The 27321-nt window shown below is 41.7% G+C and overlaps 1 protein-coding gene across 1 annotated transcript in view; it reads right to left on the bottom strand.

The window, feature by feature from the left end:
• Positions 1-27321, bottom strand: part of LOC135517642 (exosome RNA helicase MTR4) — a 52497-nt gene that overhangs the window by 12212 nt on the left and 12964 nt on the right. The window contains exons 11-22 of the mRNA XM_064942137.1: positions 27221-27300; positions 26072-26182; positions 25734-25835; positions 18099-18224; positions 14362-14512; positions 13156-13328; positions 12857-12925; positions 12520-12648; positions 8715-8825; positions 8083-8271; positions 3781-3944; positions 45-150 (exon numbers count right to left, since the gene is read on the bottom strand). Of these exons, the coding sequence (XP_064798209.1) occupies positions 45-150; positions 3781-3944; positions 8083-8271; positions 8715-8825; positions 12520-12648; positions 12857-12925; positions 13156-13328; positions 14362-14512; positions 18099-18224; positions 25734-25835; positions 26072-26182; positions 27221-27300 (1511 nt within the window). The remainder of the gene's footprint in view (positions 1-44; positions 151-3780; positions 3945-8082; positions 8272-8714; positions 8826-12519; positions 12649-12856; positions 12926-13155; positions 13329-14361; positions 14513-18098; positions 18225-25733; positions 25836-26071; positions 26183-27220; positions 27301-27321) is intronic.

Raw genomic sequence — 27321 nt, 5'->3', positions numbered from 1 at the left:
GTATGTTTTAACGGATTGCGCAGGAAAAGGTGTGTGCGACTTACGTTCTCCTGGAAGATGAAGACGCTGAGTAGAGCGGTAACCTGTTCTGCAGACAGATCGTTGAACAGGCCGTTGAACACCATCTCAGTCAGTAGAAGCTCATCAGCACTGGATCAAAAACAGGTCTCAGACCAGTCAGTGTTTTTTTAATAGCATGTCGATACAGATAACTGTTCTAAGAACAGCTGAACACCATCTCAGTCATCAGCAGCCAGGGGTTAAAGCAACAAAAAAAGAATCCCATGAGAAACTTAAGCAGATCACAGATGGATTGTCTGGGGCCAAGTTAACGTCAAATTTCATGTAAGAAAGTCATGACCATCATTTAATTGTTATGTGTATTAAACTGCCAAGTCCAGTCCTCCCTAGGAAAATGTTATATATTTAACTAGGCAAGTCAGGCAAGTCAGTTAAGAACAAATTCTTATTTTTAATGAAGGCCTAGGGACAGTGGGTTAACTGCCTTGTTCAGGGGCAGAACGACATTCGAACCATGTCAGCTCGGGGATTCAAACTTGCAACATTTCGGTTACTAGTCAGACGCTTTTAGGATGCCACTGTTCCCTTGGAGCTCTTGCGTAGTGATGGGCATTCCGAGTCTCTTCTGTGAGCCGAATCATTTGGCTTCATTCACCTAAAGGAGACATTAATTTGGCTCTCAAACGGCTCTTCGTTCAGTAATGCTTACAAATTGACCGAAAAGCATTAATTTAAAGCCTAAAACGTTGCTAACCATTATGTCAGATTGTGAAATGTTAGTTGAAATACATTTTTACCTGACCAAATTATTTGATGGTCAGCAAAATGAATGTGGACCAGAACGAGTCTCTCCCTCACTCTCGTTCCAGCATGGAAAAATGACCATCTTCAAATAAAAACAATTCTATATTTTTTTTTAAATGTATTTTCGTTTTACTATTATTTAGGCCTTTTTTTATATCCCTTTATTCCCCCCAATTTTATGGTATCCAATTGGTAGTTACAGTCTTGTCCCATCGCTGCAAATCCCGTACAGACACGGGAGAGCCCAAGGTCGAGAGCCGTGCGTCCTCAGAAACACGACCCAGCCAAGCCGCACTGCTTCTTGACACAATGCCCACTTAACCCAGTAGCCAGCCGGGGAAACACCGTACACCTGGAGACCGTGTCAGCGTGCATACGCCCGGCCCGCTACAGGAGCCGTTGGAGCGTGATGGGACAAGGATAAACCATCCCCTAACCACTGGGTCAATTGTGTGCCACCCCATGGGTCTCCCGGTCGCGACAGAGCCTGGACTCTAACCAGGATATCTAGTGGCACAACTTGCACTTCCATAGAACACAGTGTCACTCAGGAGGCCCCAGATAATGTTTTTATAATTTAATCTCCAGATAATCGATGTCCCGAATTCAAAAAGCAATAGTAACAGTATTGAAATTAGGGGATCAGCAGTTTAGAGATTGAGATTAGGTCAGCGGCTCTTTAAAATACGCAATTCGGTTGCTGGCGTTCAAAACAAAATGGCTGATGGTTTGCGAACAACCCGTCACTACTGTTGCACAAGCTGCTCCACCATGCTTGAAACTGTGTTTCTAATGCGCAGTTGTAAAACGATGCCACTCGTGCAATTGAAGGACAAAAAAAAATGACATGGTAAGCAATGGGAAAACTGGGATCCCCTCTTTTTAACCGAGGCCAAAACTGCTTTCAAACGCGTTGTCCCACAATTGCATTAACAATTGTTGTGCATCGACTGCTTGACACAACACATTCCCACTCTATGGCTTCGCGCAATTTGAAAGCACCTGCATAGAACACACACCAACAAGCCGACTAGGTAACACTACTATGAGGTTGTCTGCTTTTGTTTTAATAACATTACTGCATGATATCACAGTGCCATCCGCTTTGTTACTAAAGGACCTTATACCACCCACCACTGCGACCTGTATACTCTAGTCGGCTGATGCTCGATACATATTCGTCGCCAGACCCACTGGCTCCAGGTCATCTACAAGTCTATGCTAGGTAAAGCTCCACCTCATCTCAGTTCACTGGTCACGATGGCAACACCCACCCGTAGCACGCGCTCCAGCAGGTGTATCTCACTGATCATCCCTAAAGCCAACACCTCATTTGGCCGCCTTTTGTTCCAGCTCTCTGCTGCCTGTGACTGGAATGAATTGCAAAAATCGCTGAAGTCGGAGACTTATCTCCCCCACCAACTTTAAAACATCTGCTATCTGAGCAGCTAACCGATCGATGCAGCTGTACATAGTCCATCGGTAAATAGCAGACCCAATTTACCTACTTCATCCCCATATTTATTTACTTTTCTGCTCTTTTGCACACCAGTATCTCTACCTGCACATGACCATCTGATCATTTATCACTCCAGTGTTAATCTGCTAAATTGTAATTATTTGCCTACCTCATGCCTTTTGCACAGAATGTATATAGACTTTTTTTCTACTGTGTTATTGACTTGTTTATTGTTTACTCCATGTGTAACTCTGTGTTGTCAGTTCACACTGCTATGCTTTATATTGGCCAGGTCGCAGTTGTAAATGAGAACTTGTTCTCAACTAGCCTACCTGGTTAAATAAAGGTGAAATAAAAAATAAAATAAAATTACATGGCAAAAATAGTCGTTTGAACGCCAAGGTGGTGCACAGAACAGAGTATTTAATTCACTTCATCTGAACATCGGAGTGTCAGCAACAATCCTGCAAGTCAGTTCAATGCAAAAAGTTTAACAGAGAAAATGTTTGAGAATACAGTGAGCCCCAATATGATATTTATGCATCTAACTTTCTCACACATTATTATTCACGACTCATTCGGGATTATCCGTAATCATGGTAGCGTCCACATTAATGTTGAACTGGGTAGAAACATTATTTTCTTATTTACAATAAAAGTGACTCCAAAATGAAAACTTTATTTACCATTTATTTATATTGGGCACAAAATAATCTGAAACAACCAAAACGAAGAGCAAACGCATCCAACAAATGTGTTGAGTCAAAAGCTTGATGTAGTCATTGTGTGCTAGGAATATGGGACCAAATTCTACACTTTTGACTACTTTAATACACAAGTGAATGTGTCCCAATACTTTTGGTCTCCTAAAATGTACAGGAAGTGCTGTAATTCCTAAACCACAGAATCCAGACATAATTTAATTAAACAATATTCAAAATATATATTGAACTGGGCAAATTAATGTTATAAGACACTTAAAATGCATCAGTGATTTAGTTTCCTGCAACATTGACACACGACAAGAATGCCCCAATGTGTGTGCAGTGCGGTGCGCATGTCTACACTGCGTAGCTGTTAGCAATTATGCTAACTATAACCACCTGGTGGACGGAAAGGCTTTTCCAAAAACAACCTCAATTAAATGTTAACTACAAAGTAGCCTATGCACCTGGCAGAATTATATGATTATTTGCAATAGTCAAATGACCATTTGCTTTGCAAACTCTGCAATCACATCGCTAACCAAACCATGGGCCCCTACCTGGTGCACACTTGAATTAAAGTGCAACTACACCCAAACCCACAAAATTCTTATATTTTTCCCAGACCTGAAAAGTAGTCTCTTGATGTGTTTTAAGCATTGTTGTGGAATTTTTCTATATAAAAAAAAACTATTGAGAGCAAAAACATGGAGAAAGAGGCAACAAAAATAAAACCAATTTTATACGGCCCTATTTGGGTAAAGTGTTACCGGTGGCTTTCCTTTTCCTTACCTGCTGATCTCACAGGCCACTCGGCCCTTCATTTCGATGACATCCGAGGAAGTGGCAAACCCGAGACGCCTCAGGACGCGCTTCCTGCACTTGAGCTCGTCCATCTGCAGCACGGTTCGAGCCTTCTTCAGCTCCCGCTTGGCCCCTTTGATATCCCCCGCAATCTGACATACAGACACAGGATAACATGACACTTAAAGCCCATTGCGCCCTAGTAAGGAACCAGAAAATATGACTGATCTCAGTGCTAACAACCAGACCATAGACCGCTTTCAAGGAAACAAATATGTTCATTTGTCATTAGGCTGAACAATCCATTTAAAATGTACCATTTTATGCATATCATAAGGCCATATTGTGATGTTTCGAGAGTCCAGATGAAGATTTGTCGTGCATGATTGAAGCTGCAAACTGTGGCATTCAATCCAATCAGAGCTCAGCCATAGCAAAGACTGACAGACGAGGCAGAGTTAGTGTTGGTTAACTGTCTCGGTCTGTTACAGGCAGCTGTTTTCCTCTCCGCCACACACAGTGCCCAACAGTCCCTGCTTAAAACCATTATCCAATTACAGGCTCACCCATCACCATTATATCATGCTGCAGGGAGAGTCTGACTGACAACACGGGGCAACTAGACAACACCAGTATTAGGCAACCTCAGTCGGCACAGATGGGGGTTTTTAATTATTTTTTTTACATGTGTTGTGGAGTATACAGGTTACGAGATGTGGGCGCCGAGTGATATCACTTAGTAAAGTAAAAGTGGGCGTAAGGTACGGATGGTGTTTGAAAAATCTGGATATTCGAAATAGGCCTACATGTTTTTTTTCAATGTACGATTTTAACCGGAGCAATGCAGCTTTGATTAACCAACATTTAATTTGTCATTTAGCAGATGCTTTTATTCAAAGAGATTCAGGGTGTTCACACTACGTCCCTTACAGACAATGTTTGTGAAGTGTGAACACTCCAAAAGGAACTCAGACCACTCAAAAGTGCCCCGAAGCGAACTGAGACCAATCGAGAGGTGGTCCGAGTTCAGTTTGAGGGGTCTGCTTGAATTCCGTGGTACGGTTCCCTTTTTTAAGGACAATGTGAACACAACGCTCCCTAGGTTCACTTGTCATTATTCCCGCACCACACACTGGACTACTGCAACACTTTCCACTGCCATAACGCCATTGGTGCCATAAATGAGAAGATGAGCAGGTTTGTGGGAAAAAAAGCTTTGGATATTGATTAGCGATTGTCAAGGATGCACAGAAAGAAAGTTTTGGGTTCAGATGATTTGTTTGCAATATGTGATCTATAGGCTAAGAGAGCATCATAAGTTGTTCATTATATTGTGGGGTTTGAATAGTGTGCGAAGACAACATATTTGGCGAGAATTACAACATAGGGTACAAAATCAATTCTAGGGGCAGTAGCTTACATTGGGTGTACAGCATTAATTAATCTGCAGTTATTATTCTGTTATTTATTCAGTTACCATTAATATTAAATGTTAATATTATCTTCTGATGACAATTATGTATAATATTTTAACTAAATGCAATCTATCAGCTTCCAACTGTAAGTGGGCATATCTAGCTGTCCAATAACACATTCTGATGGAATGGCAGAGTGCATTGAGTGAATGTTGGAAAAATATATTGGTTCCTCCTAAACATAGCAATGTGAATGCAAAGAGGACTCGGACCACAAAGTAGGTGAAGTGAACTGACAAGAGTGGAGTCCTCATTCAAAGGCAAGGGCAGTGTGTCTACAAAGAGAACTTGTCTTTTTTTAAACATTTTTTTTTTTTACCTCAAGAGTTCACTTTAAAGAGGACTGAGATCAGAACTTATAAAGAGGCCTGTGTGTGAAAACAGTCTTACAGTAGTTAATGCATACATTTTCATATCCCCCCCACAATATACTGGTCCCCCATGGGAGTCGAACCCACAGCCATGGTGTTGCAAGCGCCATATGCTCTACCAACCGAGCCAGACAGGACCCATACACATAAACAACAAGCTACACACGTGAAGGCCACCGGTCGGCTATTAGTCTTTCTCTGGGTCACACGTCATAAAACCTACATTGAAAGGTATGTTGTTTAATTCAATTGAAATGTCATGGTATATCCTTGTAGTATGTAACAAAGTCAAATGGATATTTTTATAAAATTTAGAAAAAGCCTGTGTTAAAACAGGCATTTCATTTTTTTGGAGGGGGGTGTAAAAATGAACTCACAAGTTTCCAATACTAATCGTCCGTTCGGATATTCGAATAACCATGCACGTCCCTAGTGTAAGGTTACGCCTATGAATTTTATTTAAGTCCAAGTCAACCCAGAAAAACCACCCAGAATGGAACCAGCTTTGTGTTACTAGTGAAAGTGCACGTCTGTATGAGTCTTTCCTTCTGTAGCAGGCCGATCAGTCGTGCGGTGGTCCAATCCCAGAGGCCAGGCAGAGGATTGGAGATCTTTTTCGAGCAGGTGTAAATCTCATGTCATGCCTAATCAAACATGGTGTGTGTGTGTGTTTGTGTGTGTAATCTGGTTTACAGGGCTTTATCCTTTCCCATGCGCAGACATGTAATACATCCCACACACAGAGATAACAGAGGTCATGACCTAGGCCAGTTGTTGGAGCAGGGAATGGAAAAAATAAATAACCAACCCAGCACAGTACAGCTCGGGACTTAAAAGGAAAGATTCACCCATTTTGAATGCTATATTGCTTGTGTGCATCTCTGGGCGATGTTCGATCGATTCCAGGGTCATTTCATGTGTATCTGAGTAATTGCCGTTCAAGCAGGCAGAAATCCGTCTGGTATTACGTAGCACTGTGATAAAGTTGCTCTCACAACACTGGAAGTTTATAGGAGTACGACTTTTGGACCGTGAAAACGGTCAGATTACATGTCAGATTTCAATACTGGCGGATGTCATAACGCGGGAGGTTGTCTTTGGAATGAGAGCCCAACACACTTCTCCTATTTGTCTAACTCTTCGGTTCAGGGTGCATTGCATGGAGCCTTTGCATTGCCGCTGTGAACATCAGACTTCACTCTACGAGGCACATCAATCTGCAGATTGAACATGGTGAGATTGTAGACTCCTAAATTGATAGTGCAGTTTTAGGCAATTTTACAGCCAACTACCTACTTCACATGCTGAACTGTACTTGTATTATTGTATGTAGCTACCCAGCAAGCCCATAGACAGCATTACATGGGTTTTGTAGTCGCCTTGAGCTGCAACAGATTTCCACATGTTGCTACCAACATTATGACTAAAAGAAACATTTGTTCACAACAACAAAAACTGTCACATGTTATTTAACACTTTAAATTACAGGAATGGGTGGTTTTGAATACATTTTTCCTTTAAAGCTGGAACATGTAACTTTTTGGGCTTCCCAACCAAATTCGCATAGAAAGGCGTTATAAATCTGTCACTCTCATTGAAACAAGTCTAAGAAGCAGTAGATCTGTTCTATGGTGTGCCATTTCTACGATTCCCATTCTTAAGTTTTGTTTTTGTCTTTTACTTTTGGTTTTGTACATCAGCTTCAAACATGTGAAAATACAATATTTCTGGTTCTGAAAATTATATTTCACAGCGGTTTAGATGATTCTATATACTTTACTTGGTTTTGTCACAAACTGAAATTACGAAAATTCTTAATTTTTGCAAACAAGAAATAGCGGAGCAATTTCTCCATAGTGCTTCTTCAACACGCATCCTCTCACAGGTACTTGGCAACACAAATATTAACTTTATTCCTCATTTCATAAATATCTCCCTTTCCTGGCATTTTAGAGCTAGCCAATTAAAAGAGACAGTCGGTTGCGGCTGAATGTTCTCGCAAAATTAGATGAATGAATAAGAGCGATCTCATTTCCATCAGATATTGTACTTCACCACACCCTATGTCTATTTCTGTCAGTAAATGGCTGTTTCCAGCTCAGGCGGACAGGAAGAGACCGAAAACAATTGTTCTCATTTAGGCTAGATCTACTTAAGTGACCTTGGGGTGTGGGCACATGGAGGATTTAGTACAGAACCTTTGATTTACGTTGACAGAAAAAAACTACGTTCAAAATCATTCAAATATTTTTCATCAAAGACAATGTTTCTTGAACCACAACCTATCCACAAAACATAATACTCATCATAGCCCCACTGACAAACTATCAATCATTACTTACTGACAGAACATTATATGGTGCCAGCAATACAATGGGCAGTGTGGCCCTACAGGACATGAACCAACCAACTATCCCAAATACCACCACCCCACCAATCCTCACCAGGGCTTTCCTCTCGCAGAGGGAGTAGACGGCCTCCAGGCTAGGGTCAGAGTGCATGGGGTGGGAGTACATCCTGTGTTCAAACGCCTCCACCTTCTGGATGACCTTCTTCAGGCCCGGGTCCTTAATGCCCATGTCATCGATGGGGTCCAGAAGGGGAACGCCGTCCGGGAACCTCTTCTGCACCTCCTGTGTGGTGGAGACAGGACCAGAGAATGATCCATGAGAAAGCCTTTGATCACCGTTGACAAATACATTTATTCTATCTACAGTACCAGTCAAAAATTTGGACACCTACACCATTTATTTGTACTATTTTCTACATTGTAGAATAATAGTGAAGACTTCAAAACTATGAAATAACATTAGGACTCATGTAGTAACCAAAATGTTTATGATAAATGTTTCTCATGGTGTTGTCCCCTCCAGGAATGCAAACTGGCGAGGGCCCAAAAAAAGTGACAATTTCTTTTGCACAGATTTTTATTTTATTTTTTCTATTGGTGTAAACTGCAAGGAAATGTGCCTATTTTCAGAGTTGGGTTGTCACAATACCAACATTTTACTAATGATGTGATACCAGGCCAAGTATCACGATACCGAGAAGTAGTTTGATACCACAGGGTTCTCACCTGTATGGATTTGAGCATGCTCTGTCTGTTGTCATAAGGCCGCAGGTCTTTGGGGCTGTAGAGACGAACTGAACTGATGGAGGTCAGGAGGTGGAGCATCACAGGAACCACCTGATCAGAAGCAATAACAAAATCATAAGTATATTAGTTGATGCATACAGTTGCTACACAAACACATATGCATCTATTTACTTAGCATCATCCAATGTAGCTGTCAACATAGCTATCATCATTGACTGAGGCAGGAGATCCTGAACACTAACTAATGGGGTTTTAAATGCATATAAAGAACTAAGACGCAATCCTGTCTGCTGCTATGTCTACGGTATCTGTATATTGGCGCAAACTGCAGAACACCTGATTCAACTAGTCAACCTCTCAATTTAAATCAAATTTGATCCCCTAGTCTGTACTTTTTAATGCCAGAAAAGCCACTGGATATTGGTCTGCAGATCCCTCCAGTCCACACACTGCCAGATCGACGGCACAGGCTACAGAGGAGCTGGAAGAGCTTGGGGAGAGAGGGACTTTGCCGTACTACAGTGAAGGGGAAGATATGAGGGAGAGAGTGGGGAGAGAAAGAGAGGCTTTGCTTTGACAGAGGGATTCATCGTAAAGCGTTTAACAGGAGTGAGCCCAGAAAGCAGTGCCAGACAGCATTTCAGCTAGAGTTTAAGGGCTCCTCTGAGATATGGAAGAATAATACGAGATGAGAGACAGGCAGGCAGCTAAAGTCATCCAGATCTAGACGGGGCTCACAGAGGAGTTTAGGACAGGAGGACTGCACTAAATAACAAGACAGACTCTAAAAGGACTAGTGCAAAATGGTGGAAACGTGCACAGGCAGCAAAAGACGCAGCAGTTTTAAAGCATGGTACTTGGCAAACTTGGGTTCAAATACTATTTGAAGTCTTTCAAATACTTTGAGCATTCGATTTAGCCTGCCTGGAGTGCCAGGTGGGCGAGTGTTGTAGTTGAGAGTTCTCTATTGGTTCCATTGCAACAGGCAAGCTCAATCATGCACAGATACAGTATTTGAAATTATTCAAATAGTATTTGAACCCAGGTCTGGTGGTATTTGGGTAGAAGACAGCCGATATAGTGAGAAGGTGAGAGAGAGAGCCAGGGGGATATGGGATATATGAGAAAGGGTGAAAGAGAGGGATGAAATCAGATTTGTGTCTGTGCCCATATGAACATAAAGTAAGACAGAGTGTGTGTGTGTGTGTGTGTGTGTGTGTGTGTGTGTGTGTGTGTGTGTGTGTGTGTGTGTGTGTGTGTGTGTGTGACTGGATATGAACCTAAACTGAGAGAAGTCTCAAAGATTAAATGGTGTTTATATTATATGGAGGGTTACAAAACCAAAGAAAAATAAATAAATGTTTCACACGAGGGCCATCGATCCCGACCACACCATTCATGGTGTATCAATGTGAGCATGAACATACTGTATAAGAAAACAAATGAACATACAGTGGGGCAAAAAAGTATTTTGTCAGCCACTAATTGTGCAAGTTCTCCCACTTAAAAAGATGAGGCCTGTAATTTTCATCATAGGTACACTTCAACTATGCGCTGACCAAAATTAGAAATTTTAGGAAATCTCATTGTAGGATTTTTAATGAATTTATTTGCAAATTATGGTGGAAAATAAGTATTTGGTCACCTACAAACAAGCAAGATTTCTGGCTATCACAGACCTGTAACTTATTCTTTAAGCGACTCCTCTGTCCTCCACTCGTTACCTGTATTAATGGCACCTGTTTGAACTTGTTATTAGTATAAAAAACACCTGTCCATAACCTCAAACAGTCACACTCCAAACTCCACTATGGCCAAGACCAAAGAGCTGTCAAAGGACACCAGTAACAAAATTGTAGACCTGCACCAGGCTGGGAAGACTGAATCTGCAATAGGTAAGCAGCTTGGTTTGAAGAAATCAACAGTGGGAGCAATTATTAGGAAATGGAAGACATACAAGACCACTGATAATCTCCCTCGATCTGGGGCCCCACGCAAGATCTCACCACGTGGGGTCAAAATGATCTCAAGAACGGTGAGCAAAAATCCCAGAACCACACGGGGGGACCTAGTGAATGACCTGCAGAGAGCTGGGACCAAAGTAACAAAGCCTACCATCAGTAACACACTACGCCGCCAGGGACTCAAATCCTGCAGTGCCAGACGTGTCCCCCTGCTTAAGCCAGTACATGTCCAGGCCCATCTGAAGTTTGCTAGAGACCATTTGGATGATCCAGAAGAAGATTGGGAGAATGTCATATGGTCAGATGAAACCAAAATATAACTTTTTGGTAAAAACTCAACTCGTCGTGTTTGGAGGACAAAGAATGCTGAGTTGCATCCAAAGAACACCATACCTACTGTAAAGCATAGGGGTGGAAATATCATGCTTTGGGGCTGTTTTCTGCAAAGGGACCAGGACGACTGATCCGTGTAAAGGAAAGGATGAATGGGGCCATGTGTCGTGAGATTTTGAGTGAAAACCTCCTTCCATCAGCAAGGGCATTGAAGACGAAACGTGGCTGGGTCTTTCAGCATGACAATGATCCCAAACACACCGCCCGGGCAACGAAGGTGTGGCTTCGTAAAAAGCATTTCAAGGTCCTGGAGTGGCCTAGCCAGTCTCCAGATCTCAACCCCATAGAAAATCTTTGGAGCGAGTTGAAAGTCTGTGTTGCCCAGCAACAGCCCCAAAACGTCATTGCTCTAGAGGAGATCTGCATGGAGGAATGGGCAACAATACCAGCAATAGTGTGTGAAAACCTTGTGAAGACTAACAGAAAACATTTGACCTCTGTCATTTCCAACAGAGTATATAACAAAGTATTGAGATAAATTTTTGTTATTGACCAAATACTTATTTTCCACCATAATGTGCAAATAAATTCATTAAAAATCCTACAATGTCTTTTTCCTCATTTTGTCTGTTATAGTTGAAGTGTACCTATGATGAAAATTACAGGCCTCATCTTTTTAAGTGGGAGAACTTGCACAATTGGTGGCTGACTAAATACTTTTTTGCCCCACTGTAGCATACAAGCCAATTTCTCCTGAAAACAGAGATAAAATATGTGTACCATGTCCATTACGTGGTTGTTGCTTTAAGTTAAAGGGAAGCTCTGGGTCACAGCACAGCAGCAGTTTCACCATTAACGACTTGGCCATGTTTGATTTCCTTCAGGCTCAAGGACAGTTACAGTGTAGTAACCCCTCCCGTAAATGACTTGTGTGTGTGGTCCACATTCTAGAAAGAACACTTCACAATGTTGGATTCCATCCTGTGGCAGACCACCAAACCAGGAGTACAGAGTATCCAGTGGTATTATTGTATCATTGCATTGGCTATGTCTGAATTAGCAACCCATCAGGTCTTTTGACTCTGTGTGAGGCCATATAGGGTCAAAAGTAGTGCATGAGGGCACTGGTTCCTCCCCTTCAATCATTGGGGAACATCCCACATCTTTCTCCCCCTGCAATTCTACACATTTTACCATGTCTAATGTGCTGTTGGAGTGACTCAAACAATACAATACCTATGTGCAACAACAACAACAAAAACTAGCTTAAAACTTGAAGCTGACATGGGCATTTTTGACAAGTTATAAACAGATCTGCAATTCCTAATTAAGGTCTACAATACCCAATTTCAAAATTGCACCTTGTGCATTCTACGATCACAACTTAAGAGTCAGTTGAAAGCCTGAGTTCCCTAAAAATAAAAAAAAATAAAGGAACCACCCCCATTTCTGACGGAGCCACGTCGTCCCCCATCATATGTACCCACCTGCATTTCACCCTTCTCCCCAGCGGCAGCGGGTTTGGCAGCCTCTGTGGCCGTGTTCTTCACACTCTCCTTACTGCAGTGGACCAGCACCTCTACCACGTATAGAGGGTCTGCGTCACCCGTTATGGCCTGGAGGGAAACAATCACATACCCTCAACATGGGTGCAACACTAAGCATTATGGGGTAACCCGAAGGACAACAAATGCATAAAAACACAAAGTCCAAAAACACACGCTATAACACAAGGTGTATCTACATTGTATTTAGTTTTAATACCAAAAAAAAAGTTGTGTTTACACAGATTCTTTCTGATAACATTCAACATATCAAAATTACCTTGACATTTGACTTCTTTGAGAAATTAACAACCACACCCCACCCAAAGTCAGCATCTTCGTTTTTGACCTGGAAAATAGTTCAACATTATAGGCACGTCTGTATGTACAACAAACGCTCATATTGTTCCTTATCTTAGAGAAACTACATTGAAAAAATAATAATAATAATTTTTATCTGCGTAAGCCCTTTTGAACAGCACATGAAGACTAAAGAACGGTGGTGTACATTTTGTCTTTGGGCTGTGCTACATAGTAAGTATTTGAGTTGGTGGTATGAGTGGTATTTGGGTCTCTAACCTTGACCAGTCTGCCAGGCTGGAGGAAGGGAAGACAGTATTTTGGTTTGTGGATGAAGTCCTCTATCTCCTTGCTCAGTTTGGCCAGCTGTTGGCGGATCTTATAGTAGGTCACCACACTCTCCTCGTTGGGGATCTCTATGGCGTTGTACATCTCTTCCAGCTTCGCCATCTCTGTGGACATCAGAGGAAAGGCAGTCGTACACACAGAAATAGAATTACTAGAATAGGAACGCACACCAATAGAGTGGGGATTCCCGTTCTGGTAATTCCAGTCACACGGTATGGAACGAGCAGCTAAAATATTGCAGCTCAAACCGATGAATGATATACACAGACATTCTAATGAATGTATGCTATCGCTAAAATCACTGTGTGTCGCAAGTTCGATGGATCGCAGATCCCTAAGTTTTATTTGAAAATAGAGCTCACGGGGTCATTTGTTTGTTGTTTGTCAAAGATAGGGGATTTGGAATGAGAAGCTGTTATTTTTGATACTATACAGACATCAAAACTTCTTACCTGCGTGTGACTAGGAGTCACTTTTAGGCACTCTGTTTATCTGCCTTTGTCAATTCCAAGGTGCACTGCTAAATCAGATTCTTAACATACAAATTGACAATTGATACTATTCTCACCCATCAGACTGTCAATTTAATCTCGTTTTTAGGCCGACTATTGTTATAAATGTGTGTGAAATTAGTTTGGATATAGTTTAGGTGTAGTTTCAAGCTGACTGCCAGAGAATGACTCGCTGTGAATGACGGGCAGGGGGAGAAATGACATGTTCTCTTCAACTGCTTGTAACACATTCTTTTTGTGATATTAAGATTCAAACAATGTCGGTGTTTTAAAACAGACGCGTTCAGGAAAAGTCAAGGACAGACGGGAGACGTGACTTAAAATGGTAAGAGTAACAAAAAAATGTTTTAAAAAGCACATTTGGCTCGAGACAACATGACACTCTCCTAAAGTTAAGAGGATCAAGAATACACCAGCAAGTAGGCAACATCAAAACATGTCTTTATAAAGCTTTGCATGTACTATATTTGGCCAAACCATAATCAGCGGAACAGTCTACCGAACCAATCTATTCTCTTGAATAAAGCACAACTAGCGAGGGAGGGGAGGGGGTAATTCCCAACCAAAGGAGAGGTTGAGAACCAAATCTAGGACTGGAATAGGTAGGCCTGTATTCTGTACTCACTCTCTACGACCCCGGGCACAGCCCTGTAGTGCTGAAACTGGTAGAAAGACTTCTCCAGCATGTACTCCGGGTTGATCTCCTCCACCCGCAGCAAGTTGAGAACCATGTTGTAGGTGAGGTGGAAGGCACTGTTCAGAGGGTCTGCCGAGCCCTGGGGTGGGAGAAAGGAGAAGACGCGAGAGAGGTTAGTTAAGGTTTAGATAGATTGAAAGTATTCAGCAGGGTGAGCACGATGTTGTAGCTTAGGCGGAGCAGGGGAGAGGACGATGGTCATTCAGCTGATTATTCAAAGAGACACACTCACGTCATACGGAAAGCCGAGTAACTCAGTGAACACATGGGACAAAAGACCCAAGTCATATTTTTCTATGAGGAACATTGGAATTTCAGATTACTTCATCAATTGAGGGAATTGAAATGGAGTGTTTGGATAACCCTGTCCATAAGGACAGCCAAGCAACTCAGGGAACAGTTTCAACTTAACAGACCTTGAATCAGTCAAACATTGTCACCACGTCCTACTCTGACAAGTCCTCTAGTTAGGGACTGAAACATGGAGTTTGGATCCCCCATTAAAATCAACACAAGCTGATGGTGAGTGACTAAATGTACCAAATTGTGAAATCACATTACAACAGAAAAGTTATCCATTCTCAAAGGAAATGTTTGAGGCCACTTGTCTATGAAGCCAAAGGCAGTTGGAGTTTCTCAGAATCTTTCTTTCGCAATCAAAACTGATCCTTCAGTTGTGGTTTCCAGAAAGCGATTACAACAGTACAGTATGAAGATAAATGAAATCTACTCCAGAACAGCCAGATGTCTCATTAAAATACATTCCTGCCATTAATCTGTCATGTGTTAGCCAGTGTATTCCACAAACACATGAAGTAGCTAGCCAAATAGATAAAGTAGCTCGCCAGGACCCCCCGGGCAGTAAACCCCCCCCCCCCCAGCGGGTTTAAGAAATGTATGCTAAAAATATTTTGTGTGGGCTCCGGTACCTTCTAATGCCTTGATACCATTAGGAATACACAGCAAAATGACTGAATACTTTGAGTTGCCCTCAGACTGGACACATTTTTTGTGGTATTGTTTACAATTTCAAATAGTGAAAATGTATGAATTCACTGTATTGTTAGCGTTTTTGGATTTGTCTAGGCCTGTATGTTAAGGACTATTTTTTAAGTAAGAGAACATGAAACTTTAAAAAAAATATATTTTTTTACATTTTACATTTTACATTTACATTTAGTCTCTTGAAATTAAACTATTTTACTGCAAGGTATGAATTGCCACAATGTTTCTTCTTCAAATTATGCATTTTATTAAAACAGAAAAGCCTTGCCTAACTTTAAATTTTTTTATAAAAAAAATACAATTGTGCGATGGGCACTTTCTCTAATGGGAAAATGGGTCTCTAAAATAAACAGAGCAGATGTTCAATTAAGTTCTGGGTCCATACATGTTAAGAGATAGAACAAAGTCAGTTAAATTAGTGAAAGAATTTCAAATAGTGTGCAACTTTGGGTATGGCAGTAAGTCAGTGAAAAATGTTGTTCAAAAACAAAAATGTTTTAAGAATCTTGTAACAGTCTGCTGACTTCCCCAGGCTTCAAGCTTCCTTTCAAGAGGAATTCTCTCAGCTATCTGCAATACTGGTATGTTTGAAGAACGAAGCAGGAGTTCATCATGAGCTTCGCTACACAGAAAGCAGCAGTTGACTACTCCGACACGGATTAAATGAATTAGATGCATCAATATCTTTGAAAATACCATATAAAAGTAAATGTTTAACACAATTCAATCGATTTTCTTTTATCATATTTTGGACCAGAGTGAGGCTATTGCTCTACTAGCCTAACAATTTATCTGCGGATAATCGACAAAAAGCTTACCAGTACGCAAATTAGGGAACCAAATGAATGGCTCGCTTACCAACGCGATTGGGTAGGCTACTGACAAGTCACTCACTTTAACGTCACTGCCTGGCAAGTCCTGATGGACCTCAGATCGAAAATACAAAACGAGATCTTTAGTTGACTTGTCCCAATGCGATACCATGGACACGTAAACTAGGTTGAATGATTTATAAATGACAAGGACATGACATCGACCTCAGTCAGTTCGACACCTTTTACCAATTTTCAAGCTTGCTGTTCGTCCAAGTACAGTAATTGACTACGCACCAGCACTTGGTGGCTGCAAATGAAATACACAAAAGAAAATAAATGAAAGTGCCAGAAAATAGGATAAGTGAATTTCGACTCATCGTTCCTACATTACATGGGACGTGCAAATCGACTCACAGATGAAGGAGCATCATGCCCCCCCCTCCGTGTAAAGAAATTTGAGTTCAACCACCACAGCATCAACACACACACACACACACACAGGTACCAGGAGGAACAGACAGCAGACTGTCAAACCAGCAGTGTGTCCCTGTCATCGCTCACTTTGTGACTGACATGCACCTGTCCTATCTATAAATCGCACATCGCAGACTTATTTTCTGACTTATGAATTAACTAGGCTACTTTTCAATTCGCATCACTTATTTAAGCAGGAGGGGGCTCAGCCGAGTTATTTTCTGACTTGCAAATTGTATTTTTTTTTAAATAGCCTAGTTAATTTAAGTGGGAAATGTATCCGGATGAAAATTATTGTGTATAGTCGACAGTGGAAAGCAGGGACCAAGATTAACTGCCGTTGTAGTCTGTGAAAGATGGTGTTGTGCAAGCCTTAAGACGCTTCAACCCAGGACCAACGACACAAGGGACCAGGAAGAGATGGAGGACAGACCGTTCCCCAGAGAGAACCTCTACAATACAGGACCACCAAAATGGAAAGAAAGGTTTGCGCTTTGGGGTTTCAGGCTTGCAAGCCAGTAAACCAAACCAAGGCTCCAAGGGTCCCTGATTGTATTAAGACTCCCTAAAGACTTGAGGTTTGAACACGAGAGTCAGTTAAACAAACCAAGAGCTGATAGATCCCTGATTATATCAAGACTAAGGATTCTCTATAGGTTAGGAGAAGTGTTTGGCTGAGGCTGAGTGAGTACTTGCAAATGACCTCAAGGTTAGGAATGAGCTACAGTTTAGGGTAAGTGTTTTTCTACACAGGCATGTCTATCTGTCCTTGTCTCTCTCTGCTCTGTGTGTGCGCGTGTAAATGACCCAAGGGTCGGGAAGTAGCTCTGTGACCCAGTAGAGAACCCCAAAATGACACTCACTCCATTACTGCGGCTCAGGAGAATTTTAGGGTTCTTGGCTCCGGTTGTGCTTGTAATCCCCTGCCCTCTCTTCCCCCCCCTCTGTGCAATCATTCATAGAGCCTGTACGTCACCCGGACAGTGTGTGGAGGGGAGAACTGCGTCGTTTTAAAAACACTAGGGGAGATGTCTTGGCCCGAGAACCATTGTGAGATCATCGCAGCAGGGGTTAGGATCGGTGCAAGATTCAAGAGTAACTGATCTGGTGCTGAAAGTGTTTTACAACTGGACTACGAGGTGTTCTGGGACTCATATAGTGTACATACTAAGATGTGTTCTACAACCCCTAAAATAAAAGATATCAGATCAATGCCAACAGTGCAGGCATCCCAATCATTCATGTGTGTGTATTGACATTCTGTACACACACACGGAGAAAAGTTATGAGGATGATCCTGCTGTATGAAAATGACACACACACACATCTGTTATTCAAAGCCCCAGTGTGCAGTCTGTGTTTCGTCGGTACCTTAAGCAGCTGTTTCCCAATTGCAGGGCTCATCTTCTCATCCACCATGAAGATGACGATACCCCTCTCATCCATCCCTCTCCTGCCAGCTCGACCGGACATCTGGATGTACTCACCAGACGTGATCTAACACAGAGACAGAGAGCACAGCACATAAATAATGTCACTAATAATAGTCACAGCTGTCAAAACACACATGCTTGCTCACTCACAGACACACAAATAGCAGCCACGTCATTATTCACACATGCATGGACATCTTTAGCGTGGGAGAAGTAGTTCAGAAATGTGGAGCTAGTACCAATGACAGAAGGTAAACTTTTTGGCCTAATCGTCATTAGAAATGTGTACGGAATCAGATTAATTTATTCAAATAAAGGCCAATTCTCTTTTAGATGTCAAATTCCTCTGAAACAAAGCCAGAACAGTGAGTGGAGGTTTGTGGAGGATCCGCTAGTCAATATTAAGAAGGTGTTTGGTTGTGTGTGTGTACAAAACTTGCCAGAAGTTCACATTCTCATTCAAGGGTTTTTCAAAATGTTTACCATTTTCTATGTTGTATAATAATACTGAAGACATCAAAACTATGAAATAACACATAGAATAATGTAGTAACCAAAAAAAAGTGTTACACAAAAAACATGTTATATGGGAGATTCTTCAAAGTAGCCACCCTTTGCCTGGACAGCTTGGCATTCTCTCAACCAACTTCCTGAGGTAGTCACCTGGAATGCATTTACATTAACAGGTGTGCTTTGTTAAAAGTGAATTAGTGGAATCGCTTTCCTTCTTAATGCGTTTGAGCCAATCAGTTGTCGGGGTGGTATACAGAAGACAGCCCTATTTGGTAAAAGACCAAGCCCGCATTATGGCAAGCAGAGCTCAAATTAGCAAAGAGAAACAACAGTCCATAATTACTTTAAGACACGAAGGTCAGTCAATACGGAAAATTTCAAGTGCAGTTGCAAAAACCATCAAGCGCTATGATGAAACTGGATCTCATGAGAACTGCCACAGGAAAGGAACCTGTGGAACCTGTAGTTACCTCTGCTGCAGAGAATAGGTTCATTAGAGTTAACTGCAGCCCAAATAAATGCTTCACAGAGTTCAAGTAACACAAATCAACTGTCCAAAGGAGACTGTGAATTCAGGTTGAATTGTTGCAAAGAAACCACTACTAAAAGGACACCAATAAGAAGAAGAGACTTGCTTGGGCCATGAAACATGAACAATGGACATTATACTGGTGGAAAACTGGCCTTTTGTCTGATGAGTCCAAATTTAAGATTTTTGGTTTCAACCGCCGTGTCTTTGTGGGATGCAGAGTAGGTGAAGGGATGATATCCACATCTGTGGTTACCACCGTGAAGCATGGAGGTGGTGGTGTGATGGTGCTTTGCTGGTGATTCAAGACACACGTAACCAGCATGGCTACCACAGCACTCTGCAGCAATATGCCATCCAATCTGGTTTGCGCTTAGCGTGACTATCATTAGTTTTTCAACAGGACAATGACCCAACACACCTCCAGGCTGCATAAGGGCTATTTGACCAAGAAGAATCACCTTCCAACAGGACAACAACCCTCAGCACACAGCAAAGACAACTCAGGAGTGGTGTCCTTGAGTGGCCCAGCCAGAGCCCAGACTTAAACCCGATCTGGAGGGACTGAAAAATAGGTGCCAGCAACGCTCCCCATCCAACCTGACAGAGCTTGAGAGGATCTGCAGAGAATAAAGGTCTGAGTAAAGGGTCTGAATGCTTATGCAAATGTAATCTTTTTTTTTTATATATATATAAATTTGCAGGGCATTGTGTGTACATTAAGGGGAAAAAACTATATATTTTAGAATAAGGCTGTAATGTAACAAAATGTGGAGAAAGTAAAGGGGTCTGAATAATTTCCAAATGCATTGGTGTGTGTGTGTGTAAAAAAAATGTTTTACCGGTTATGGTTATTTTATTTTAACCTTTATTTAACTTGGCACGTCAGTTAAGAATAAATTCTTATTTTCAATGAAGGCCTAGGAACAGTGGGTTAACTGCCTTTTTCAGGGGCAGAACGGCAGATTTGTACCTCGTCTGCTCGGGGATTCGATCGGGCAACCTTCCGGTTACTAGTCCGACGGTCGTCATCCATAACCGTAGGTTATACGGTAATTGTGCCAGCACTCGTTGCAACGTGCACTAACACATATTCAGAACATTATCATGGAGAAGAGCTGCAACGGCTTGATTTGCCACTTGGTTTATAAACCCTCTGCTTTACTAAAGCTGCCTGCCACACATAGCCCTGATTAAAACACCAGATTCCATTTGGTCTCAGACATAAACATTACTGACTCTGCCACGAACGAGCTAATCGAAACAGTTCCTTTTATGCCTTTGTCAAGCAGATTCAATTCTAATCTCTTGGGCATTGTTGGTGCTCTACAACATTTGGTCCCGAGTTTAACACTGGCACGGGGCTATACTCTCTCCTTACATCTCGGAGATACTCGCACACACCATGACAGAGCCAGAGGAGAGCTAAGAGGGGGCAGTCACCCCGTGAAGGGGCCCTGGATCTCTCCCTTTTGCTTTGTGATGGGAGGGATGGAGGGAGAGGAGGAAGGAAGGCCTTGACTGCATGCGTGGTGTTCTGGCATCAGTTCTCTCACCCCAGATGTTCCTCATAAGCCTCTTGGACAACCGTTTCCTTTTTCTCTCTCCCGCTCTCTATCCAGCGAGCAATCGCTCTCTCTTCTCTCTCTCTCTCTCCATCCCCGAGCCAAAGGGGTAATAATCCAGCCATTTTATTCCCAACAGCTTGATTCACGACCGGTCCTGTGACCCCCAGCTCCTCACATAAACAATACGTGGCTGTTTATCTTTGTCAGAGCTTCCCTGGCTCCCGAACATGGCTTTATAAAGGCATCGCACAAACACGCAGCGGAAATGAGGAAGCCTCAAGATGAAAAGTCAAACAGAGAGAGCTCTGCACTACATCAAGTTAACCCTGGGTTCATCTGTCAGTCTGGTTGCAATATAGCAGGGATTACCCAGATTGAGACACGTGTACTGTGTTTATCCAAACCTAATGATGGCTATTAATCATTCCAGGGAGTGATGAAACTAGGGCTGTGGCGGTAATTACATTTTGTCAACCGGTGATTGTCAAGCAAATAACTGTCTCAAACACATTTAGCATCTCCTGGCTTCCACGTATAGCCTACAAGCCACTGATGCAGACCTTTGAAACATCGACATTTTAAAAAGTCTAAATTAAATACATCACAATAAGTCCATTATGTTATTTTAGACAGGTCTAAAGAAACATGATATGAAGAAAATGTAGTCTACTTCAGAAGAACAGAATAGCATACTCTGCGTTGTCCTGATGTTAGGTCCTGATCTGGCTATGGGCTACACTAATTTAGCAGACAAGATGTGCTTCGAATTCCGTGGCATTATATTATAGTATGAAGAATACAACTGAATATAGCTGAATAAAAACAGGATATTTGAGGGAGTGCGCACATGCGGCTATTCTGTGTTGAGCGATTAATAAAAGAAACAGGTTTTCCTATAGGCTTAATTTGGAGTTACTCCAGGCTGGGAACACCAAAGCACAACTCTTACATGGCTCTCAGTCATGTGATCGAGTCTCTCTCACAGGCTACAAGTGAAGACCGTCACATCTGGGCGTCCTTATCCAATTCCGAGGTGCATATTGAAGATATTGGAAGAACTGTCTACATTTAATTTGTCAGCCAACAAGATGAATTGGCCTAATGAACAGCAAAAGCACTAGCCTAGGTCAATCTACGATCCCCCATAGTATTCTATCCTGTGCGAGAAATAAAAATTCCAAACAGTCTGAAACTTGCACATGCGATAGATCCCAAATGAATACAAACACCAGCATCCCTCTTTTTTCTCTCTTTTTTTTTTTTAGTAATGAGGCTTACGAAACAGATCATAACATTTAGCTTAAAATGTTGATTAACCATTAGACTATTTGATCAAATTATAAGTGCAGTAACACGCACACGGCAATCGGCCGTGTGTTCAATTTGAAAAATAAAAGGAGCCGCTAGTCAGCACCTCGCCTAAATAAGTGTGCGTTTCTTTCGCCTCTCGATTAAAAGTGTTCCATTAGCAGGAAAATACCCTTCTCAAAAGTGACTGCAAATGCGATTATGCATGTAATGCTTTTATTATAAAAAAGGTGCATTTTTAATGGTGAAAATACGTCCTACAGTAATTTGGCCACTTCAATTGTGATACAAATGTTGGGCCATATGTCTTGATTCAAATACATTCAAAGGGTACAAGATGTGACTCTAACGATATGAAAAAAGTTGCATGAAAGGCATGAGCTCTGCTTTGTTTTTTTGCGCAGGCTGTACACACTTCATCAGTCTCGCATTCTCAATTTGACAAGCACTTGATAATGACTTGAATTTCCTGGTGGCAAATATATCATTCACAAGTGATAGGCTAATATTGTCACCCATCAGACTATTCTTGATATAATCTGGTCTTTATATATACACTAAATAATATACAGTGTCTCAGACCACTTGACTTTTACCACATTTTGTTACGTTAGCCTTATTCTATAATGTATTAATTCAAATCGTCAGCAATCTGCACACATTCACCCCATAATGACAAAGCGAAAATAGGTTTGTAGAAATGTTTGCAAATGTATTAAAAATGAAATATTTTATTTACAAAAGTAATCGGACCCTTTGCAATGAGATTTGAAATTGAACTCCGGTGCATGTTGTTCCCATTGATCATCCTTGAGATGTTTTTACAACTTGAAGTCAATTGATTGGACATGATTTGGAAAGGCACACACCTGTCTATACAAGGTCCCACAGTTGACAGTGCATGTCAGAGCAAAAACCAAGCCATGAGGTCAATAAAAATTCTGTACAGCTCCGAGACAGGATTGTGTTGAGGCATAGATCTGAGGAAGGGTACCAAAACATTTCCGTAGCATTGAAGGTCCCCAAGAACACAGTGGCCTCCATCATTCTTAGATGGAAGAAGTTTGGAACCACCAACACTCTTCCAAGAGCTGGCCAAACAACCAATCTCTGTGGAGATAGGAGAACCTTCCAGAAGGACAACCATCTCTGCAGCACCAATCAATTTATGGTAGAGTGACCAGACAGAAGCCACTCCTCAGTAAAAGGTACATGACAGCCCGTTTGGAGTTTGCCAAAAGGCATCTAAAGACTCTGACCATGAGAAACAAGATTCTCTGGTTTGATGAAACCAAGATTGAACTCTTTGGCCTGAAGTAGAGGTTGACCGATTAATCGGAATGGCCGATTAATTTGGGCCAATCTCAAGTTTTCATAACAATCGGAAATCGGTATTTTTGGGTGCCAATTTGCCGTTTTTTTTACACCTTTATTTAATCTTTATTTAACTAGGCAAGTCAGTTACACATTCTTATTTTCAATGACGGCCTAGGAACGGTGGGTTAACTGCCTCGTTCAGGGGCAGAAAGACAGATTTTCACCTTGTCAGCTCGGAGGATCCAATCTTGCAACCGTACAGTTAACTAGTTCAACGCAACAACGACCTGCCTCTCTCGTTGCACTCCACAAGGAGACTGCCTGTTACGCAAATGCAGTAAGCCAAGGTAAGTTGCTAGCTAGCATTAAACGTATCTTATAAAAAACAATCAATCATAATCACTAGTTTACACATGCTTGATGATATTACTAGATATTATCTAGCGTGTCCTGTGTTGCATATTATCTGACTGAGCATACAAGTACCTAAGTATCTGACCGAGCGGTGGTAGGCAGAAGCAGGCGTGTAAACATTCATTCAAACAGCACTTTTGTGTGTTTTGCCAGCAGCTCTTCGTTGTGCGTCAAGCATTGCGCTGTTCATGACTTCAAACCTATCAACTCCCGAGATGAGGCTGGTGTGACCGAAGTGAAATGGCTGGCTAGTTAGCGCGCACTAATAGCGTTTCAAACTTCACTCACTCTGAGCCTTGGGGTGGTTGTGTCCCTTGCTCTGCATGGGTAACGCTGCTTCGATGTGGTGGCTGTTGTCGTTGTGTTGCTGGTTCGCGCCCAGGGAGGAGCGAGGAGGGGGACGGAAGCTATACTGTTACACTGGCAATACTAAAGTGCCTATAAGAACATCCAATAGTCAAAGGTTAATGAAATACAAATGGTATAGAGGGAAATAGTCCTATAATTCCTATAATAACTACAACCTAAAACTTCTTACCTGGGAATATTGAAGACTCATGTTAAAAGGAACCACCAGCTTTCATATGTTCTCATGTTCTGAGCAAGGAACTGAAACGTTAGCTTTCTTACATAGCACATATTGCACTTTTACTTTCTTCTCCAAACACTGTGTTTTCGCATTATTTAAATCAAATTGAACATGTTTAATAATTTATTTGAGGCTAAATTGATTTTATTCATGTATAATTTTTAGTTAAAATAAGTGTTCATTCAGTATTGCTGTAATTGTCATTATTACAAATACAAATTTATTTTTTATTATTATTTAATTAAATCGGCCGATTAATTGGTATTGGCTTTTTTTGGTCCTCCAATAATCGGTATCGGCGTTGAAAAATCATAATCGGTCAACCTCTACTAGCAACCTTGCGGTTACTGGCCCAACGCTCTAACCACGAGGTTTCCTGCCACCCCTGATTACCGTGAAGAAACAGTCACTTGGAATTTGACTGCCATCATGACTCGTTACCGCTACACCGGCGGTCACAAGGTCACCGTAACAGCCCTAGATGAAACTGTGTAATTAATAAAATGCACCCATGAGTCAGTCAGTCACTAACATAATGATATGACCCGGTCTTCACTAATGTGACACAATCCCAGTCCTGGGTTTAGCCAGTCAAACAGGAGGGACTGAGGACGTTGGGAGATCAACTGGACACTTCATTGACTGGAAGGGGAATACTATGACCGTACAGTGGGTTATGCTCCTCCATGAACTAAGACAATTAACAGGGACGTGCATCGTTCCCTTTCAAAACCATTTGATACATATCTACATACACGGGCTCCGATACGATACAGGAACTCTGCGTTTTAGTTTGAAACGATCCAGTGTAATTCGGTTTGATTAGAAGAACGAATTGATGAGATTCGGTTCGATATGATTCAACGCGCTAACATTTTCCATTCCACATTAAAAATCTGCTGTTGATGGAGATTATGAGTTGCCCCAATTAGCATGTAAACTATAGCCAGATGAGTGTTGTCTCCCCGGCGGTAGCTAAGGTTACTTTCATTCAGGTAAAACAATTTTCAACAGCGTATTTGATTCCAAAACATTACTTAGCAAAATACATTGGTTGTCACTCAACAAATAAAGCCTAATATTGTGCAATTCATTTTACAAACATTTGTATGCGGAAGTAGTGCAAGATACAAAATAGGCCAACCTCATTGGTCAGCGCAAGAAGCTGCTTACAGCGTGCAGTTTGACTAGGCCTGGGGATGTCCGGCATGCAAATGATTTGTAGATCAATGAGTGTCAACACAATTTCAATTACATGCTTAATTCCACACGGAAGGTATTTTCGGAAGGTATAGTAATATGTGCAAAACATTTTAGCGAACCAAGGAGTATTACCCAGCGGAAGTCTTTGCCATCAAACTTGCGTGCGTTGGTGAACAGGACAGTGCGGGCGGGCATGTTGATGCCCATGGCAAAGGTCTCTGTGGCGAACAAGGCCTGTGGAGAGAGGATAATATCACATTCAGCATACTTACTCCTATTGAAACACAAAGCAAGGCCTTCGGGTTATAGCCTTTTCACACTACAGAGCTGAGATGAGCAGTGCTGTACTGGCCTTGTTATGCATCCATAATAGTTGCTGGAACAACAATATCCGAGCCAGCACAGAATAGTGAGTGAAAACGGTTGGTATAATTCAATGAGAGATCCAGGTGAGCTCCAGACAGGCCTACCTTGAGAAGCCCCTCAGAGAACAGGATCTCGATGGTTTCCTTTAGGATGGGGAGGAGTCCTCCATGATGAATCCCTATACCTCTCTTCAATAGAGGCAGGACGTGCTCCACCTGGAAACACACAGCAAGAATAATCAGACATTTGATTAACAACACATTTCTTGTCAACGGTAGCACAAAGATATGCCAAAGATAGCAGAACAAAGCCAAAGCTGGCACAGTCTACAATAGAAGTGAAGCCATACAACAATCAAGTAAGATCAAATGTATACAAAAGCTGCTCACACTAGCATGAGGCAGCAATCCATCTTAAGGACAATAGAAAGAATGTGCCTGTCCTCCTCTGACCCTAGCAGAGCCGCGATCCCACATGGTCGTGAGCGTTAACAAGCCTGTGGAGCCGGCTTTCATAGCATAGCAGCCTTCTCCTGACATCTGTACTGCTCTACAAAATAACGACCACCGCTGAGTCTAACGAAACTGCACTATGAGAGACAACCGCACAGAAGAACAAATCCAATACAGCCTGAACTTACAGCATCAAGGGAACAAAAATACTGTGTGTGTGTGTGTAAAATCAAAGCCACCAGAAGGAGCCACAAAGAGAGTGTGGAAACTTTTACAGTGCCCTCTTAAAAATCTACTTATATAGAACCTCCAAAATAAACTCAGCGAAAAGTCCCCTTTTCAGGACCTTGTCTCTCAAAGATAATTTGTAAAAATCCAAATAACTTCACAGATCGTCATTGTAAAGGGTTTAAACACTGTTTCCCATGCTTGTTCAATGAACCGTAAACAATTAATGAACATGCGCCTGTGGATCAGTCGTTAAAGACACTAACAGCTTACAGACAGTAGGCAATTAAAGTCACAGTTATGAAAACTTAGGACACTAAAGAGGCCTTTCTACTGACTCTGAAAAACACCAAAAGAAAGATGCTCAGAGTCCCTGCTCATCTGCGTGAAAGTGCCTTAGGCATGATGCAAGGAGGCACACTGCCCAGTCATGTAAAATCCATAGATCAGGGCCTAATGAATTCATTTCAATTGACTTAATTCCTTGTGTGAACAAAACTCAGTAAAATAGTTGAAATTGTTGTGTTTATATTTTTCAGTATATTTTCAAATCAATCAATGAGAAGTACTCACCTGGGGCAGCTTCTTGTCATCGTCTGACAGACAGTCTATGGCATTGTTGAACACCTCCTCCACCAGCTTCTTCTCCTCATCTGGAAAAACAAACAGAACAG

Source organism: Oncorhynchus masou, chromosome 28, assembly GCF_036934945.1.
Source record: "Oncorhynchus masou masou isolate Uvic2021 chromosome 28, UVic_Omas_1.1, whole genome shotgun sequence".
Taxonomy (NCBI): domain Eukaryota; kingdom Metazoa; phylum Chordata; class Actinopteri; order Salmoniformes; family Salmonidae; genus Oncorhynchus; species Oncorhynchus masou.
The sequence above is the reverse complement of the archived record's forward strand: the minus strand, read 5'-3'. Positions and strand labels throughout refer to the sequence as shown.